General features: G+C 41.1%; 1 protein-coding gene across 5 annotated transcripts in view; it reads left to right on the top strand.

The window, feature by feature from the left end:
- The window catches only part of LOC139551037 (microtubule-associated serine/threonine-protein kinase 3-like), a 48,865-nt gene that overhangs the window by 938 nt on the left and 27,198 nt on the right, over positions 1-20,729 (top strand). For 2 of the 5 annotated variants that reach the window (XM_071362389.1, XM_071362385.1), the window contains exons 2-7: positions 756-787; positions 9,722-9,807; positions 10,599-10,671; positions 13,883-13,903; positions 14,039-14,117; positions 16,597-16,754. In XM_071362389.1, coding sequence (XP_071218490.1) covers positions 756-787; positions 9,722-9,807; positions 10,599-10,671; positions 13,883-13,903; positions 14,039-14,117; positions 16,597-16,754 — 449 coding nt within the window. Of the gene's footprint in view, positions 1-755; positions 788-6,272; positions 6,721-9,721; positions 9,808-10,598; positions 10,672-13,882; positions 13,904-14,038; positions 14,118-16,596; positions 16,755-20,729 lie in introns of those variants that run through there. The other 3 variants (XM_071362386.1, XM_071362384.1, XM_071362388.1) reach the window with 2 other exon arrangements.

Genomic DNA, 20,729 nt, shown 5'->3' with positions numbered 1-20,729 from the left:
GGTTACCTTTTCGATCCACTCTACACACATGAATGCTGCGTGCGTTGGCACTCAAGGGCAAGCTTGTGGATGCGAAAGTGTAGTTAATAAATCGTTTGTTTCTACAGACAGACAATTTTCTACAGATTGTCTTATTGCCAACACTAGGTTGCTGTGGTGATATGGGCGTTGAGGATGATTGACAGAGAAACATCCCTTTTTTATGTTAACGTATGTGTCTTATATCCAGTATAGATGACTCAATTCTAGTCCTTCTGACGGCCCGTGTTCAGAGTTTTTAAAATTCCAATCAATTACTCTGATGGCGGCTTTGCTGTTAAAATCCCTTCGGCGTTGTTTGCTCTAAACCTATTATAAAAGAGGTGTTGGTGGGAATGTGCTTGCCCCCATTTCCAAAATAAGTGTTTTCATTTTATTATATTGATTGATACCTTCATCTTACATGAGCCTGCAATGAGAATGTGCTTTTGGTTGTGAAACGACCTGCTTTTATCTTTGAAAATACAGCACACTGAGGCACAGCATTTTCGGCATGCGTATGCTCTGTACATTATCATGCATATTCTACATACAAGGGCTTAAGAATCCGAGCAAACCGAACAACCTACAAAATGACTATGAATGAGAATACCTATTTAAGACCTACAGAACTAGGCCAGAGCTATAATATCTCATAATCAAACAGCCTTTACCTTTTGCAAGACTATCTTTACTGCCATTGTCACCATTCTAATGAGTCGCTCTCTCAATTCCAGAAAGAGCTGAGCCTTCCACGAAGGGGGAACATGTAAGTATCACTGAAGACCAGCACTGGTTATCTCTGCTCTTGTTTCACCGTTTGATACAAAACCAAAGGGTGTCACAAGGTGTTATTTGGCACAATAGTTGACATTTACTTGGCACTTCCATGAGGCAACACCTCTTAAAAAGCTGCTTGTGAATTGTCTGTAGGCAAATGTGGTTTCACACCCCAAACCAGTTTTGCGAGTGCCTTGAGGTGGCAGATCGGCCTTACGTTAGTAATATATTTGGACATGTTAACAAACAGCGGTAGATTGACTGAGAATTTAAACTGAGTGTACAAACATTAGGAACACCTGCTCTTTCCGTGACATAGACTGACCAGGTGAAAGCGATGATCCTTAGTTGATGTCACTTGTTAAATCCACTTCAATCAGTGTTGATGAAGGGGAGGAGACGGGTTAAATAAGGATTTTTAAGCCTTGAGACAATTGAGGTGTGTGCGTGTGCCATTGAGAGGGTGAATGGGCAAGACAAAATATTTAAGTGCTGGGGCCTCCTGAGTGGCGCAGCGGTCTAAGGCACTGCATCACATTTCTTGAGGCATCACTAAAGATGGGTTATGAGGCGTCGCACAATTGGCCTAGCATCTTCCGAGTTAGGGGAGGGTTTGGCTGGCCAGGATGTTCTTGTGCCATCGCGCTCTAGTGACTTCTGTGGCAGGCCGGGCGCATGCACGTTAACACGGTCGCCAGTTGTACGGCGTTTCCTCTGACACATTGGTGTGGCTGGCTTAAGCGAGCAGTGTGTCAAGAAGCAGTGCGGCTTGGCAGGGTTGTGTTTCGGAGGACGCATGGCTCTCGACCTTCGCCTCTCCTGAGTCCGTACAGGAGTTGCAGTGATGGGACAAGACTGTAACTACCAATTTGGATATTGAGATCATTATATTTAAGTGCCTTTGAATGGGGTATGGTAGTAGGTTCCAGGTGCATCGGTTTGATTGTGTCAACTGTAACGCTCCTGGGTTTTTCCATGCTCAACAGTTTCCCATGTGTATCAAGAATGGTCCACCACCCAAAGGACCTCCAGGCTCCTTGACACAACAAGGGCAGCATCCCTGTGGAACACTTTCGACACGTTGTAGATTCCATGCCCTGTCGAATTGAGACTGTTCTGGGGGCAAAAGGGAGTGCAACTCAATATTAGGAAGGTGTTCCTAATGTTTTGTACATTCGGTGTATAGATACATCTAATCAAACGTACACCCACGCATTTTATGAAAGGACTGTACGTATGTTTATAGTATGCGTGCATGCACATCAATGCTTTGAGGTCTTGTCAATTAGTATGGAAATAAAATCTATGTTATTCAAAATAAATAATTTCACCCATCATGCATTGAATTCTACACACGTTCCCTAATGACATGTCAGTCAGAATTTGTGTATTTGCCTAGTGACCCTGTCATAACCTATTGCAGAGCTCCAAGATGAAGCTCTGGCATATTCCATTGGTGTGCAATAAGACAGATATTGTTCTGTTGTGGGCTTCTTATTGACATAGACAGTAACCGGTGTCATCAGGGCTGGCTCTAGCCTTTTGAGGGCCCTGAGTGAGATTTTGCCATGGGGTGGAGAGAGTTTTAAACTTGGGTACGTGTCTGGTCTGTATTCGGCCATGATAGCTGGCTAGACTAATTTACAATCTAAAAATTGTTAGCTGAAATGGCTAATTGAGTGTGAGTGACTGTCAGTGACTGTCTGACATGAGAAGTGAGAACTGCTGATGCACAACCAAATGTCGAACTTGCACCTGGTGTATTCTACTATTCGAACTCTCAACAGTAAGTTGAGACCCCAACTGAGTTACCCCAAAAAATGTAATAAATGTTGCAGTTTTAAAGTGAGTTTTCTACAATTCTACATATTTTGCCATGGAGCGTAGAGAGAATGTTGCAATTTTACTACAGATTTCATACAATTCTACTCATTTTGCCATGTGGTGGAGAGATCTTTTCAGTTTTAAAGCTAATTTCTTGCAACTCTATTGACATAAGATAAAAATTGCTGATGCAAAACCAAATTTCGAACTTGCAGCTGGTGTATTCTTCTATTCTAATTCTCAACAGTAAGTTGAGAACCTGATTGAGTTCCTAAAACATGTAGTAATAATTATTTTGGGGTCCCTCTAGCCGCCTGGTGCTATAAGCGACAGCGTATGCCTGGAGCCAGCCCTGGGTGTCATAAAGAATGGAGCATATAATGGGAAAGTCTTGTGAAATAGATTTTAATTGTTTATTGACAGGTCTTTCTCAACATATAGGCTAAATATATTATTTGTTTATCATTTCTGTTGTGTGTTTTTATAGAAGATTAATGATTTATTATGGAATGATTAAAAATAGGCCACTTTAATGGTTGCACTAGGTAATATTTTATCAATTTACCTGAGTCTTTTTGAAATAGTCATAACCGCATAGGCCTACAGTGACCACGTTTACATGCCCACACTGTATTCCGATAGTAGCTCATATCACGCTTAAGGTCTTATTCGGCATAAGCTGTTTACAAGCAACTTTTGATATCTCGCTCACAAGTATCCCTGTATCCATGAATTAACAGAATATTATAAAATGTTTAAGTTCATATGGGTTATATGGAATAGTAACTAAAATATGGATACTGACTGGAGGCCTAGAACTTCTCACATGTAACCTAATATATTAACTCCTGCAGAATTATGCATTTCTTGCAGTAAAAGGATGCAACAAATGTTAATTTTGTCTTGAACAGGTTGTGGAGAAATGTATATATAAAAAAAATATTTTCTTGAGAAAATGGGAATGGGCATGTAACGCGTTATCTTTGTCACTTATGCAAGCAGACAGTATTTCAACCACATATAATAGGCACCCAAGACGAACAGACGTATTATCAGAAATGTGTTTAATTGTTTTCTCACCTTTTCATTTCCTTTAAAAAAAAGTCAAACTGTTTATATGGATATTGGATATTTTTTGCACAGGACCAATCATTCCACTGTTTTGGAGTTGTCTTCTCCCCGGTCCCTAAATGAAACAGAAAACTTCACCTACGCTGAACAAAAATATAAACGCAACATGCAACAATTTAAAAGATTTTACTAAATTAGAGTTAATAAGGAAATCAGCCTATTGAAATACATTCATTAGGCCCTAATCCATGGATTTCACATGACTGGGAATACAGATACCTTTAAAAAAAAAAAAAGAGGGGCATGGATCAAAAAAAGTCAGTATCTGGTGTGACCACTTCCCTCATGCAGCACGAGTTGATCAGGCTGTTGATTGTGGCCCGTGAAATGTTGTCCCACTCCTCTTCAATGGCTGTGCGAAGTTGCTGGATTTTGGCAGGAACTGGAGCATGCTGTCGTACATGTCGATCCAGAGCATCCTAAAGTTGCTCAATGAGTGACATGTCTGGTGAGTATGCAGGCCATGGCAGAACTGGGACATGTTCAACTTCCAGGAATTGTGTATAAGTCCTTGCGACATGGGGCCGTTCATTAACATGCTGAAACAACATGAGGTAATGGCAGCGGATGAATTACACAACAATGGGCTTCAGGATCTCGTCACGGGACGTCTGTGCATTGAAAATGCTATCAATTAAATGCAATTGTGTTCGTTGTCCGTAGCTTATGCCTGCCCATACCATTACCCCACCATGGGGAACTCTGTTCACAACGTTGACATCAGCAAACTGCTCTCCCACATGACGCCATACACATGGTCTGCCATCTACCTGGTACAGTACCGGGATTAATTCGAGAAGAGCCCACTTCTCCAGTGTGCCAGCGGCCATAGAATGTGAGCATTTGCCCACTGAAGTCGGTTACGACGCCGAACTGCAGCCAGTGTAAGACCATGGTGAGGATGACAAGCACACAGATGAGCTTCCCGAGACGATTTCAGACAGTTTGTGCAGAAATTTTTCGGTTGTGCAAACCCACAGTTTCATCAACTGTCCAGGTGGCTGGTCTTAGACGATCCCGGAGGTGAAGAGGCCAGATGTGGAGGCCCTGGGCTGTTGTGGTTACACGTTGTGAGGCCGGTTGGACCTACTGCCAAATTCTCTAAAACGACGTGGTAGAACATTCAATTCTCTGGCAACAGCTCTGGTGGACATTCCTGCAGTCAGTATGCCAATTGTACACTCCCTCAAACTTGAGACATCGGTGGCATTGTTGTATGACAAAAATCCACATTTTAGAGTGGCCTTTTATTGTCCACAGCACAAGGTTCACCTGTGTAATGCTCATGCTTTTTAATTAGTTTATTGATATGCCACACCTGTCAGGTGGATGGATTATCTTGGCAAAGGAGAAATGCTCACATTAACAGGGATGTAAACACATTTGTTACTCAAATTTTGTGCACAATCTATTCTTGAGAATCGAACATTATTTCAGCTCATGAAACATGGGACAACACTTTACATGTTGCGTTTACTGATCAAATCACATTTTCAAATCAAATTGTATTTGTCACATTCGCCGAAAACAACAGTGAAATAGTTACTTACAAGCCCTTAACCAACAATGCAGTTAAGAAAAATAAGTGTATAGTAAAAATAAATAAGAATAAAAATAACAAATAATTAAAGAGCAGCAGTAAAATAACAGTAGCGAGGTCATATACAGGGGGGTACCGGTACAATGTGCGGGGACACAGGTTAGTCGAGGGAATTGAGGTACTATGTACATGTAAGTAGAGTTATTAAAGTGACTATGCATAGATAATAAACAGAGTAGCAGTAGCGTAAAAAAAGAGGGGAGGGACAATGCAAATAGTCTGGGTAGCCATTTGATTAGCTGTTCAGGAGTCTTATTGCTTGAGGGTAGAAGCTGTTAAGAAGCCTTTTGGACCGATGTAAGACATTATTCAGGTGAACACTACTTTATTTAGTCTTCTGGGGCAATAAGTTATAACAGAAGAGAAACCGCATGTATTTAACTATAGCCTAGTTGACAAATGGACTACCTAATGTTGGAAATTATAAGTGGAAACTTAGATAAATAAGGGGTGAAAGTAGCCTAAGCTAGTAGGCTATACGGTCCAGTACGGTGTATCAGAAAAATACATTATTATGGCGGATCAAACTGCGGCATGTATAGCCTACTTTTTTAAAGTGATTTGTTTGACAATCCGATGACAACTCATCACACCACACCCATGATATGCGAAACTGAGCCTGCGCAGACCGTGAAAAACAACAGTAAACGGGATAAGGTGTCGACATGTCACAGTATCCCGTCTAAAATCAGCTTATAGCGGGCATCTTATCCGGGTTTCTCATAAACGGGATTCAAGATTTGTCGGGTTATTGTAAACGGGATAAGATGTTTTATATGCGTTAACTCAAAAACAGAATACTTTATCATCCCGAGTAATAACTGGATATTGGTATAGATTTAAACGTGGTCAATGACATTCAAATCGATGTAAAACCCATGAGCAAACTTTCATGTGAGCGCAACAATCCCCAAATGACAACTTCCTCCCATCCGCGGCAATCCCTCCTCCAACCGATGGGTTGACACAAGTATCTGTACAATTATTAGCTGTTTCTGGGAAGTTTTTATCAGTTTTGGTGATTTGGAAATATTGATGATGCGCGCGAAATTCTTGTAATGTAGTGCGCGAAAATTCACAGGGAAGAAATAAAGCGATGACGGCATCATTTACGGTTGCTTTCTTGCCTGAACTGCCACGGGTATGCAGTCAAATAGTGCTAACCATTGTCGGAGTTTTTGGTTTCGGACTCCGAGTGCTTTCCGAGGAAATAACAATTATGTTTCTCAAGAGATAGTGGACATTTACGAAATTTGATTAAAAGTATCGCTTTAATTCATCATGTCTGATCAGAATTACTACTGGACAGTCTTGCCCAGCTACAAAACAAGTTTTGTGACTGGGGCCATGATGAAAAGATCGAAAAGGTAATTTGATTTTCTTCTATCTGATTTGTCAAACTATTTAAATCAGTGATAGTGTAAGACTTATGGATGGGACCAGCGCAGTTTAGCCTATTGCTTTGACTAAGACAATTGAAATGCAAAATGCCAACACCAGACCACAGACTAAAATGACGTCGCTTATTTAATGTTTTTTGTTTAAGATTTTCTCAAACAGTAACTTTCCCATTCACGACAATAGTACACATTGGCCTTTGCGTTCATGTTGTTCACTATGGTTTCGCGTTATGGTCTCAACTACCGTATTTGTCGGTTTACATCCGCCCTAGTTTTGTTTTTCCGATAGAGAAACGTGGCCATTGTAGACTATGCGGTTATTGTTGCCTATGTATTGTCTTATAGAAGCAGCAGCTGTCCATGGGGACACAGTGTTGTTCATGCAGAAGGCTCACAACTTGTTCATTACAGTATAGGCCCCACAAACTCAACATCGAAGCCAGTTCCACTGCTTTTAAAAAATTGTTCCCCTCTACAGATTTTAGACCTGGGACACCGGGTGGGTGTAATTATCAGGTAGAACAGAAAACCAGCAGGCAGCGGACCAAGTAGGGTAGGAGTTGAATGCAACGGGTATAGGTTATACTATAGTCGAGCTAAAAATGCAACCTGGACTCAGGGGTAGATGTAACATAGTACATGGAAATCTGGGATGCTCAAATTAGTATGAGCATCCCAGAGTGATTAACTAACATTTGTTATTTTTTTGGTTAATTTACCAACTTCAGTTCAATTATTTTATTTCCATTTCGTTCGTTTTTTAATTTTTTAAAACTTGATGTGCAGTTTCTGTAGAGAAATCAGATCAAGCCTGAATTGTGCGATGTATTAGGGAGTTGTAGTTTCCAACAGGCAAATATTCTATGTAGTTTAGCACAGAAAACATGGTAATTAACTACAATGACCATAATCCACTACATGCCCCCTTAAACTTGTCCGTTCTGTGCAGCACAGGCACAGAATGAGAGAACACAAGATCTAGAGGGATAGAAAGCAGTTGCTTTGTGAGCCTGAAAATACATGATCTAAGTGATTTGATAGTTGATATTCAGTAGTCATAAAAGTATGCCTTATTTACTTTGAACTACTAAAATGATTTTGTCAGACTGTGTAGGTAACAGCTCAAACCCCTCTGATATGATATGTTAAAGTTTGTTATGGTATGTATTAATTTGTGGACAACGTCATCTATTTTGTATGTAATGTTAAGGATTAATTTGTGGACTTCCATCATCCATTTCATATATGTTATGAGTTTTTGATACATACTGTATGATATGTTACAAATCCCAATTTGTTGTGGCTAGGTGGCTAACGTTAACTAGGCTAGTGGTTAGAGTTAGCTTAAGGGTTAGCTAACATGCTAAGTAGTTGCTAAAAGAATAAAGTTATCCATGATGAGATTCAAACACAACCTTTGCGTTGCTAGACGTTCGTGTTCTACGCCCACCCACCCAACTTTTTGTTTTTGCCTTAAGTAACCTTCTGTCTTATGTAACCATATCATACTAATTTCCTAGATTCTCATTTATTATGTTACATCTAGTGTATGAGACCAGGCTGAAATATAAAGCAAAACTGTATAATTTACCTTTTAATAGCTGGGCAACGGCACACATTTCAGCAAATAAACGCCTTTTTCAAATAAACGCTGGGTCTAAATAAATTAAACAATTAGCTACGCAAATGAGCAAAAGCTCTGTGCATTAAAGCTGCAATATGTAACTTTTGGGGCGACCTGACCAAATTCACAGTTGTGAGTTATAGATATGTCATTCTCATTGAAAGCAAGTCTAAGAAGTGGTAGATCTGGGGCGATCTGACATATTATTGTTTTTTGAGGTCAGTTCACAGATCTGTTCTGTGTGCTTTTTCTCCGCCTCCCGTGCTTAAGTTTTTTTTTGTGTGTTTAACTTTCTGTTTTGTACACCAGCTGAAAATACAATAGTATTGGTTATGGAAAATATATTTCAGTTGTTTAGATGGTACAATGATTCTCTTCGCTATACTTGCAGTAGCTTACATTGGCGATTCAGTAAATGTCTGTAGCCTACATGTTTGACCATAGCCTACTACGTTTTTTAAAAACCCTGTCGGTGGATGGGGAAAAACCTCAAGGTGCACCTGACCGCTAACACCAGCAGTGTCAACAGCCAAAGCATTCACCACAATCTCTGTTCATGACAAACCTGCCTGTTTTCTTTTACAGTTGGCTTCCTTATGCATGGAACTGGGTAAAGTCCCTACTAGCGATACGGGTTGTTTAGACTGAGACATAAATCATTTCCATTGCCTCTAAGTGTTTTGATTGTGATTTGATTTCCCCAAAGTTGAATGAATTAATAGATTCATGAAATACATTTTATTACAAGGGGCATCTTTTGTAATCTGATCTCCATGCCAACCCAGAAATGTCAGACTCAGCGTCGTCTGAGCTCCTCAATTATTTTAGGTCACTGGCAGCGAGATGGTATTGATATTAGTGGCAGCCCAACGTCAACAATGGGGGCTGGGGATCCGTCATCTCCGAAAACAAACAAACTGAAAATGAGTTCCTTCCATTCTGTAAATCTCCCCCTGGCCATGGAGCCTGGTGGGTACACACCCTGCAGGCACTGTAGCCCTCCAATAACAGAGATGGTTTTTAACCAATGGACTGCTGAGCTCACTAATTTGGGTTTATCTAAATTGTCCAATTCAACCAAATTAGGTCATTACTGCCCTGCCTAGATTGTGATGGGGAACTATAAGCCAAAAACAGAAGGTCCAAATTATTTTCCGACACAATTTGAATGGTAAATCTGCTGTATCATGAGTTCTCAGAACTTGTGGTGAAAGTATGTACTGTATCATACAGGCAAAATATTCGTAACACCTGCATGTTGCATTCAAGCCCCAATTTCACAACTCTGTTTACGTTCCACTACTTTAATGTGTCACAAAGCAATTCTCTCCCTTTTTTCCACAGTTGCCGTAACAGCAAAAGGGGTCTGGCGGTCGGGACCCCCTCGCCGTCACTCTCCCGACCACTCTCGCCTCTCCCCCTTGCCACAGGTAGGTGTTGTTGTGAGCCGTCTCTCCACTGCACCCTGTATGCGATAGAGATACCAGACCAGCATGCGATAAACACATAGCAAACCAATCAACATGTGACATTAGAGATAGCAGACCAATCAGGCCTTTCCAGTGCATTGTGCCAGCAGAGCACAATGCACACAGACACAGCTAACCACATGATATGTGTTCAGAGTTTTCTCAGTCAAATGAAAACGCAGCAGCTGAGCTGACAAAGCTCAAATTACTGTTTGGCTTCTGTTTTGAAGCTGAAGTTACCGAAGACGTTCATGTACAGATCACGATCTCCCTACTGCGAAACCAGAGGGTTTTGTATCGCTTTAGGGGAATAACATGAAATATACTTCACATGAAAGAGAGAAAGGCTTCCTTCATGGTTATTGGTTGTGAGCCAGTGGAGGACTTAGTAAATCTGAGACTTGTTATCCTCTTCCATTGTAACAAGCGGACAGTCAGGCTTATTTTCATCATAACAAATCGGGATGGCAACCCCAGTTAATAAAAGTGCTACGGATGGAGTTGAGACTTATCAAAGGAGCATGAGTTAGGCCCGTCACAAAAACCCTGTCCTCTCCAGACCACATGCTCGTAAATATGCGTTGAGTTTATTGAATTGAGTTCCGCCTGAGACCGATTTCTTTGCATTTACTTGTGCGCCATCAGCTCCCGAGAATGACAGCGGACTGCAGTTATAGTAACATGGCCTATTTCTTGATGATTAGAAAACGTGTCCCAGTGATAAAACTCTGACAGTCTGATTGTTGTTTCAGCTGGAAGTAGTCCCCAAGAAAGCCCCAGAAATGTCTCTGCCAGTGCCACCGCCAACTTCCAGTTTGCACGCAGGTAAGAAAAAATCCTGTCTTCCTTTCAGTAAATTCAGTTTAATTGAAGCAATTTAGTTTTTAATTTGGCTGTGTTATTGAAGTTCCGAAAGTATTGGGTCAGTGACAAATGTTTTGTTGTTTTGGCTCTGTCCTCCAGCACTTTGGATTTGAAATGATATAATGACTGAGGTTAGTGCAGACTGTCAGCTTTAATTTGAGGATATTATATCGGGTGAACCGTTTAGAAAATACAGCACGTTTTGTACATGGTCCTCCCATTTTAGGGGACCAAAAGTATCGGGACAAATTCACTTATGTGTATTAAAGTAGCACAAAGTTAAGTATTTGGTCCCATATTCCCAGCACGCAATGACTACATCAAGCTTGTGACACATTTCTTGGATTCATTTGCCGTTTGTTTTGGTTGTGTTTCAGATTATTTGGTGGCCAATAGAAATAAATGGCAAATCATATAGTGTCAAAAAGGATAGATCCTCCCATAATTGCATAGGAACAAGATGGTTTGGTACAGTAGGTAACCTCCATCATTCCCATGACCACAGCCAATGCATCAAAAAACTCCTATTAATGAGGAGGACCGTGCTTTAGAACGAAGCCAGACGAATGGCTCTAGGGGCACTCGCGGGACATGGGACTTGTTATTTATCAGTGCAATTTTAAAGGGAGAGTCACTATGCAGTGCCCATGCTCTGGCTGCCATTATGATGTGTTACAAGCAGAGCCTCATGTCGAGTCTCATGTCGAGTCTATCATGCTTCACGTTGTATCCAGTGGTGGGCTTGCTCACAGTCAATCATCCACTTCAGTGGTCAACAGTGCAACCCAGTCAGGCTTGAGGACGGTGAGGTTAAAGCCTTTTATGGTACAGTATCACTGTACCGTACCATAAGCCTTAAAGATAAGAGGGGGGAAATCACACGGAACATTTTAGCCGTGCGCAAGTTTGCGTTAACTTACTACATGACACCGCTAAATTTACTGAGGTTTCCCAGATGCTGTGGCTGCACTATGTAAGGTGTTGAGTTGGGATAGTTGTTGTCCTACTCATAGATTGCAGTCTGTTTGTCCTACTCATAGATTGCAGTCTGTTTGTCCTACTCATAGATTGCAGTCTGTTTGTCCTACTTATAGATTGCAGTCTGTTGTGCATGCAATTATTTAGGCACGTAAACAACACCATGCGAGTAATACTGACACACAATAAAATGGGTGCCATGGGTATCGTTCAATCAAAGCTGTTACCGGAACTTTGTTATGGTGGAAAGCTCCCAGGTTATGTCCACATTTTCCAGGCGCTGCAACCAAGTGTGTTTTTTATTAATGTACTAAAGCAAATGTTTAACCGTGTGAAACAAGAAGGGACTCCACTGTACACTAGGCTGTAATTGTAAAGAAGAATTTGTACTTAACTGGCTTGCCTAGTTAAATAAATAAACAAATCTAATCGCATAATTCTCCCATTGTTTTGGCTTACCCAGAAACCTCTGTACACGGGTATTGATAAAAAAAATAAATAAATTGCACATCAAAACAGCCTCCCTTTCCATTCCTCTCCAGCGGTATGGTACCTTAATATTAAATAATATCACTTATTAACCCCTTACACTCGTGGAAATTGGCCTATATCGATAGAGCCAAATGTAAATGTTTCTAACAGTTATAAAAAGCATACGCATGACTATGGTAGCAATTGAAAGGGAACACTTTGGAGATTATGGGGAGAGAATAAGATCAGAAAAAACGATTACGGGTGTTTGAGTAATGGATCAAACTGTGCAAAGTTCCTAAGTGATTTCAATGCACCTTTTTATGACTCAAGGAAAGAGCCTTAAAGCTCCTAGCTTTGCCATTTGAGGAAGTGTTTGGAACACAGCCCTGCATCCCCACCATCGCACAATTATAGTGTGTATACAATTTACTGTTGTAATCCAAACATGTTCCATTATAAATCGCAATCTGGTTCAGGTGGGCGTCGTTTGAAAGCTTATTATATTTCCAACATGGCTACCTCAGCTATAAAATACAATCTTACGGCGTTAGGCTTTCGAAAGGCACTTCAGACCAACCGATTTGTAATTTTGGTGCGCAAAGAATGGAGTCATGAGTGCGTTCAAGTGCGTGTTCTGCGACAAATGTTCTTCACAATACGACAAACGGGCTCATTGTGTCCAGGACAAGCCAGGGTATAACGCATGTCATCTTTGGAACTGTGGATCAAACACAGCGATCATAAACGTTGATATTGTAAATGACATGCGTTTTCGAATATGTAACTGTTAAGTGCAAATTTGGACTCGTGGGGGTGTGGTTTTTGTGTGTACGACATCAAAGTGGTGTTTATAATAATCTTCAATGACTCATCTGTCAGAAGACATCGACTCCTTTCGATTCGCAGCGTTTCCCTCACTGGGACAACAACAAATGTGCAAAAGTAGCCCAATTAGCGGGAGGGATGGGTGTATCTTTTTGTTGTGCTCAAGTTAAACGTCAGTCAAAACCCATACAGCGCTGTGAAGTGGATAACCTGAGTTCTGACTTCATATATAGCATACTGTACAGCCACTGCGTTCCAATTTAGGTGTTTATCAATGACAAAATCTGCCATTTTCAACCCGTGTACGGGATTGACGGGTCCTGTGATTGGAAAGGTTTAATAATACATCTGAGATATGAAGAGAAAGGGACATATTCCAGCCGACTAATCCTTGCCCTGATACCCACAGAAACCCCAATCTCATTAAGTCCGACCTGATTTGTCGACATGTTAGTCAAGCTGGTTGTACAAGGCGCTAACCTGACGCATGAGGAATATTGTGGCACACATGCCATTATGGATCGACTCCATCCTTAAACCTATCAGGGAAATGGGGAGGGGAAATGGGCCCCGAAGTAACATGTCTGTCAACATGGCGTATCACATTTGGTATACAAAGAAGTTTCGGTGAGTTGTGTTGAGGTGGGAGATTTGGCTGGGATATAAACCGAAGCGATTGAGCTGAAGGGTAGTGCAATGTGGTGTGTGTGTGAAATGACTCATTAGGCAGGTGCCAATGTGTTGATAGCATTGTTGCCTGTTATCAGCTGTTCAGCTGTAGCCTGATGTCCAGAACCTTGACTCCAGTCTGTGAGCTTCTGACTGCTTTACGTTTACCTTTACCTGATTGTTTGTTTTTGTCTGTCTCCCTGTCTGTCATAATGTGATGAACCAGTCACCTGGCCCGCACTGAAAGGTAGGAAAACAGTTGTGTCAATTTTAAATGATACTTAATTTAAACATATTAAACAGCTTTTGGTAGTGCTTCGTGATTAACTCTCAAGAGGATGTGTAAGAGATTGAAACACTCACAAGCGCCATGTCTTTCCAGAGCGGATGGGCGGAGATGGTCTGTGGCCTCCGTTCCCTCGTCTGGCTATGGAACCAACCCCCCCAGCTCCTCAGTGTCTGTAAGTGGTCCTCATTTAAATATTTAAGCCCTTCTTCCTCGAAGACCAGCAAGGGAGTGTTTATTTATTTATTTATTTATTGCCGTGTCGTCAATACTCAATATAGCTGTCAATCAAATGTCTATGTAGCAACACCACCTTGTACAATAGACTCATAGGACATGTGGCTGTTAAGTTCAGTATTTAAGGTTAGTAATAGTAAGTAAGTCCAGGTAAGACATTTTATACTGTAGAAGATCGCTAAACAGGAACCAGGGAAGACGAGGCACATGTAAAACAAAAATTAAATCATTTTTTGGGGGGGATTCGTCTGGGATATTCTCTGTCCTTTTGTGACTTGGGTTGCATATTCTGTTTTAGGTGCTTGTCCGGGATATTCTGTGTGCCTTGTCCTTGTTCCGGGATTTAAGTCTCCTGGCCTTGACGTGGCTGTGATGGTTCACCACAGAATGGGTTTAATGTTCATCTCTATATTGTCTGTTGGCAGTGTCCCCTATAAACAGCTGAGTGTCCTTTCAGCACATCTGTGAATTATGTAAACCAGCTGTGGGGACAGTCGTAAGAGCAGGACTCATGAGTCACCTGATGGGAGAACAGTAATACTGATGAAATGCCTCGCAAGCCCTCCTCATCCATCTTAAGTGTTTTGGCTTGAGGGAGTTATGGTAGAGTGGAACTTAGGAAAATGACTACTTTGTAGTTCTTGTACAATGATTTATTCATTAACCCCCATGATTAAAAGCCCAAAATAACTTAATTTGAAGTGAAATCCTCACTTATCGTTTCAGTTGCTCGGGGCATTGGTTGTTTGCTTTGCACTGCGTAACGTTATTTCTGTAAGGTTGTTATAGTTTGGTATTTTTATATTTGTTTTTATTCCCTTTTTGTTTAAAAAAAATTAGCAATTCAATTTATTTTTAGTTAGTTTTCAGACCTGATTTGCTAGTTATATAAAAAAAAGTGTGTCTTAGTCAATGTATTATTATTACAGTTATAAAATCAATCTCAATGTGTCAGATTCAATAGGAAGAGTGCCGAGACAAGTTAAAAAAATATGGTAGAAGGAAACTTTCATCCATGTTTTAAATCAATCTAATCCTTTAGAATTTTAATGGTACATGTAAGAAGTCAAGTTGGCTACCTGTTGATAGTGATGCTCAAGCTAGGCGTGAAAAGCTTGAGGCCATCTCCTGGCCGCACTTACCGACCATATTCACTAAATCCTCCAAAAAGCTTGAAAACCTCATTAGATTATTAGTTTAGAAAAAAATCTAAAATTTGAATATAATTCCTAATGGTTTTTATTTTAATTCGTTTTGGAGTCAAAGATAATAGTTTTTGTTTTTCGAACAGGTTTCTTATTTTATTTCAGTTTACTAAATCGTTTTTTCTTGACTAGTTTTGAATTAGCCTTGTCTCCCAGCACCATTTCAGTGTGTCGGAACCCCTTTTTCCTAGCTATATATTCCCCCCAGCCTAAGATAATTTGTCACCTATTGGGTAAACCCAGGTTAACAATAAACCCTAGACCTGTGGAAAAACAGTACATCACCAGCCAGACAAGTACTGGATGACATTGCACATTTCCTCGTACTGCACTGTATACAGGAAGTCAAACCGAGGGCAACTAAATATGTCAGCTGTGTCTGTCTCTGGGTCTTGTGGCATTGTTTTCTTTTTTTGGAGTTGTCGAAAGACACCCCAGCCGGCGGACAAACGAGGCCCATTCTATTCAGGCCGCTATGTCTGGGCTGTGATTTTTCTATGGCTTAGGCAGTGAGGTCAGTCCCTCCCCTCCCACACAATACCCCATTCACTGCCCGGTGTCAGTTAACCCATTATGTAGTGCTCCGGTTCCTCCCTCGGAGAAAAGGTCATATGATCCTCCTTCAGGGAAACACAAGCTTTTGGACGCTAATAAATTCCACTGTCTGCGTGTTGCGCATTTTGGTTTTAAATGAAAATACACACCGTCATCTGTGCCTTGGGCTACTGTGGAAACAAATACTGGTTCTGGTGACACACTGAAAGCTCACGGAATCCTTTTTTAAGACCAAACTGGATGCAGAATGTCGTTCGCAGTCCCACGAAATCCAATTTAGCTTAGACATTTAGTTGGCTCTATAGAAGCATCAAAGACAATTCAGCTACTAAGCATTATGCATTGTCTTATAATACGTGGCAAGGTGATGTTATAGCTTACTTATGGAAAGGGAAATCTTTTCAGCCAAATCTCATTTATCTGCAGAGCCGACTTAACCTGAAAACACTGTTTTGTCAGCACTTTTAAAATCAACTTAGATAATGAGTTCACAAAGGGCGCTGCTTTGATTGCATGTACACATATTTACAGAAGTCTAGTTGTTGTTGTTGTATCAAGGCCTCATCTTATGGAAGAAAAAAAACAACTTTGTCAGAACACAAACTGATCTGTCTCGTTCACACCTCTTTCTCCTTCTTTCTCGCTCTCCTCCCCCAGTCCTCCTCCTCCTCCCAGGAGCTCTTGCACCAGCTGCCCTTCCAGCCCACGGCAGATGAGCTTAATTTCCTGTTTAAACACTTCCGGAGCACAGAGAGTTTGGCGGACGAGGAAGGGCAGCCCTCATCCCTTGTGAGGCTCCGCTCCCGCAGTCTTAGGTAGGCACGCCACCAATCAGACCACCAACACACTTAAAGGGACCGTTCGCCAACAGAAACGTTTTTCAGATGTTCCTAATGCATTTATGAATCTGCACAACAGTTGAAGTGTTAAAAGAAAGATTCCAAAAATAAAATTGTATTTGTCCCATGCGCCAAATACAACAGGTGTATACTTTACCGTGAAATGCTTACTTAGATTCACCCATTTTGAATGTTATATTGTTTTTGCGCATCTCTCATTTCATGTTTTCATTTGTCTCTGAGCCATTGCTATTCAAGCAGGCAGAAATCCATCTGGTATGATGTAGCATTGCGATAAACTACACTGGAAATTAATAGGAATACTACTTTTAGATCAAACGACTATCATGCATTTAAAATTTCAATACTGTCCAATGTCATAACGCAGAAGGTTGTCTTCTCTCGAATGAGCCATTGATCATATAACTAGCTACTTCACATGCTGATGTTGACTTTGGTATTGTTGTGTGTAGCTACGTTTGCTTGCTAGCTAGCCAGCCAGCCTAAAGAGAGCATTGCATTGTTGGTTTTGTAGTGTAGTTGAGCTGCAACAGATTTCCACAACGAATTTCACGTTGCTACCAACCTTATTATTAACTTATTAACCTTATTATTAACTACAAAATGAAACATTTGTTCGCCAAAAGTATTGTTCTCACATATTAGTGTTATTTAATACTGTAAATGATAGGAATTTGTGTTTTTGCTAGGTACCGTGAGCTTGCGCTAGTCGGCTGTACCTGTGCCAAAACTCCGGCATTGTTCATCCTATAGCTTGACAACGACAACATATTTTTAAATAGTTAGCCACATGTTTCAGCACATTTTCATGACTCATTTTCTCATGCTTTCGCTTGTTTCTCTGCAAATCAAATTTGATTTGTCCCATGCGCCGAATACAACATGTGTAGACCTTACCGTGAAATGCTTACTTACAAGCCCTGTACCAACAATGCAGTTTTAAGAAAGTGTTAAGAACATATTTACTAAAATAAAGGAGCAACAATAAAATAATGAGGCTATATACAGGGGGTACCGAGTCAATGTGTGGGGGTACAGGTTAGTCGAGGTAATATGTACAAAAAAATTGTAGGGGGGGTCAACGCAAATAGTCTGGGTAGCCATTTGATTAGCTGTTCAGCAGTCTTATGGCTTGGGGGAGGTAGAAGCTGACAATTTTTAGGGCCTTCCTCTTACACCCCCTGGTATAGAGGTCCTGGATGGCAGGAAGCTTGACCCCAGTGATGTATTGGGCTGTATGCACTACCCTCTGTAGCGTCTCTGACCTCCTCCCTATAGGCGGTCTCACCGTTGTCGGTGATCAGGCCATCCACCGTTGTGTCATCGGCGAACTTAATGATGGTGTTGGAGTCGTGCCTGGCCGTTCAGTTATGAGTGAACAGGGAGTACAGGAGGGGACTAAGCACGCACCCCTGAGGGGCCCCCGTGTTGAGAATCAGCTTGGCAGATGTTGTTACCTACCCTTACCACCTGGGGGTGGCCCGTCAGGAAGTCCAGGATCCAGTTGCAGAGGGAGGTGTTTAGTCCGTGTCCTTAGCTTAGTGATGAGCTTTGAGGGCACTATGGTGTTGAACGCCGAGCTGTAGTCAATGATGAACAGCATTCTCACATAGGTGTTCCTTTTGTCCAGGTGGGAAAGGGCAGTGTGGAGTGCAATAGAGATTGCATCATCTGTTGTGGTGGTATCCAAATTTGAGTGGCAGCAGACATGTAGTGAGCAATATGTTCCCAGATAGCACACACATCTGCCCAACGTAGGCACGATGTCTACAGGATTCATTGGGAAGATGCAGTTTAGACAGCGTTTGTTCAAGATGTCTTGCAGATGTATGTAGAATTCCAACATTCTAAGTTCTACATTGTTTATACTGTACGTTGGCCAGACGTCACAACTCTATTCTGTCTCACTGACGTCTTCCCAAGGTGCCAACCCTCCAAACGACGTATTCCCCACGCAATTATATACGTCGGTCAAAGTTGTGCGTGTGATCTAGAATCATGAGAAATCGCAATATTTACATAAGTATTGCGATAATATCGTATTGTGAGGTCCCTGGCAATTCCCAGCCCTTGCAAATAGATATCCACTTTTTCGATAAGCCTTCGTTTTTTTACTGAGGGAAAACATACTGGAAAATGGATGGTATTCATGTTATGATTAATCTCTCGTGGACTGACGAAACGGCGAGATCCTGTCAAGGCTCACAGAATTGTGATTACGAGCAGCAGTAGTTCCTGGTTTGGGGTTTTTGTTGTTGCTTATTTGGACAACTCAAGATTGAGCAAAGGCGGTGCTTATACTGGTCCAGGGATTTTCAAGCCCATGTGCGGATGATAAATGGTTTCCACTAGATTCCACAGCCACAAAGTCAAAATTGGCTGTATCGTAAAAAATGTATGAAAACAAAAATGTGCTTTTGGCCATGATAAACACGTGTGAAATTTAGTGAAGGGAGGGGATTGGCTGAGAGTTTCTGTTTGCAAGGGAGGAGACTTAGCTTCTTTGCAAAAAGGTAATCACAATTGTTAACGCTATTCTCCCAAGATGTAAAACAAGAAATGACAGACTTTCGCAACATAATTTTACTTCTGGGTAACTGAGATTGTCATGATTTGCTTAGTGACTTGCTTCGTGACTTGCTTCTCACTCACAATTCTTTCACATTGGTTTAGGTTCGTATCTATACACAGAGGTGAATGCTTTTGCATCTGCTATGCATAAAGCTATTGACGACTGAGATTGGATGGCTGGATGTAATCACAAGTCTCTGCTTGCATCAATTTACAAAAAAAATTGACCCCCCCCCCCCCCCCCCAACGCCCGCCCTTTTTGTACACGGCTGCTACTCGCTGTTTTATTATCTATACATAGTCACTTCACCCCCACCTACATGTACAAATTACCTCAACTAACCTGTACCCCCGCACACTGACTCGGTACCGGTGCCTCCTGTATATAGCCTCGTTATTGTTAATCTTATTGTGTTTCTTTTTATTTTAGTCTACTTGGTAAATATTTTCTTAACTCTTCTTGAACTGCACTGTTGGTTAAGGGCTTGTAAGTAAGCAATTCACTGTAAAGTCTACACTTGTTGTATTCGGCGCATGTGACCAAGTTTTTCTTTATCAAATCAAACGTCTCAGTCAGCCGCAATTATGAAATGGTGTCCTGGACAAATGTTTATATTTTTTACGGTTATGGGGATCCCCACAACCTTAATATTTTTAACTGATGCGACTGTCCTGGTTTATTAATAAAGGGAAAACTCTACTTCATATTCATCATCTCCAGCACTACATCAACATACAGTGCCTTTGGAAAGTATTCAGACCCCTTAACTTTTTCCACATTGTTACATTATAGCCTTATTCTAAAATTAATGAAATTGAGTTTAAAAAAATAATCTACTCAATACCCCAATAATGACAAAGCAAAAAAAGGTTTTTACAAGTTTTAGCAGATTTATTAAAAATAGGAAAAACAAAATCACATTTTACATAAGTATTCAGACCCTTAACTCAGTACTTTATTGAAGCACCTTTGCCAGCGATTACAGCCTCGGGTCTTGGGTATGACTCTACGAGCGTGGCACACCTTATATTTTGGGAGTTTCTCCCATTTTGCTCTGCAGATCCTCTCAAGCTCTGTCAGGTTTGATGGGAAGCAGGTTTTCATCAAGGATCTCTCTGTACTATGCTCTGTTCATCTTTCCCTCGATCCTGACTAGTCTTCCTGTCCCTGCCGCTGAGAAACATAGAAACCATTTTTTTTAAACAAACAGTATGTTGATGTGAGGTTGGTGCTGTGAGCCCCACACTTCTGGACACCCATGTAATTGAGTCCAAGCCAGTGGCATTTGATACGTTTGTTGTGTTTTCTCTGCTTTCCGTTGAACTATTAGTCTTTTTAAAATTGCTTATGATCGTGCT

Source organism: Salvelinus alpinus, chromosome 23 (genome assembly GCF_045679555.1).
Source record: "Salvelinus alpinus chromosome 23, SLU_Salpinus.1, whole genome shotgun sequence".
NCBI classification, from domain to species: Eukaryota; Metazoa; Chordata; class Actinopteri; order Salmoniformes; family Salmonidae; genus Salvelinus; species Salvelinus alpinus.
This window is presented reverse-complemented; position numbering and strand designations above follow the sequence as displayed.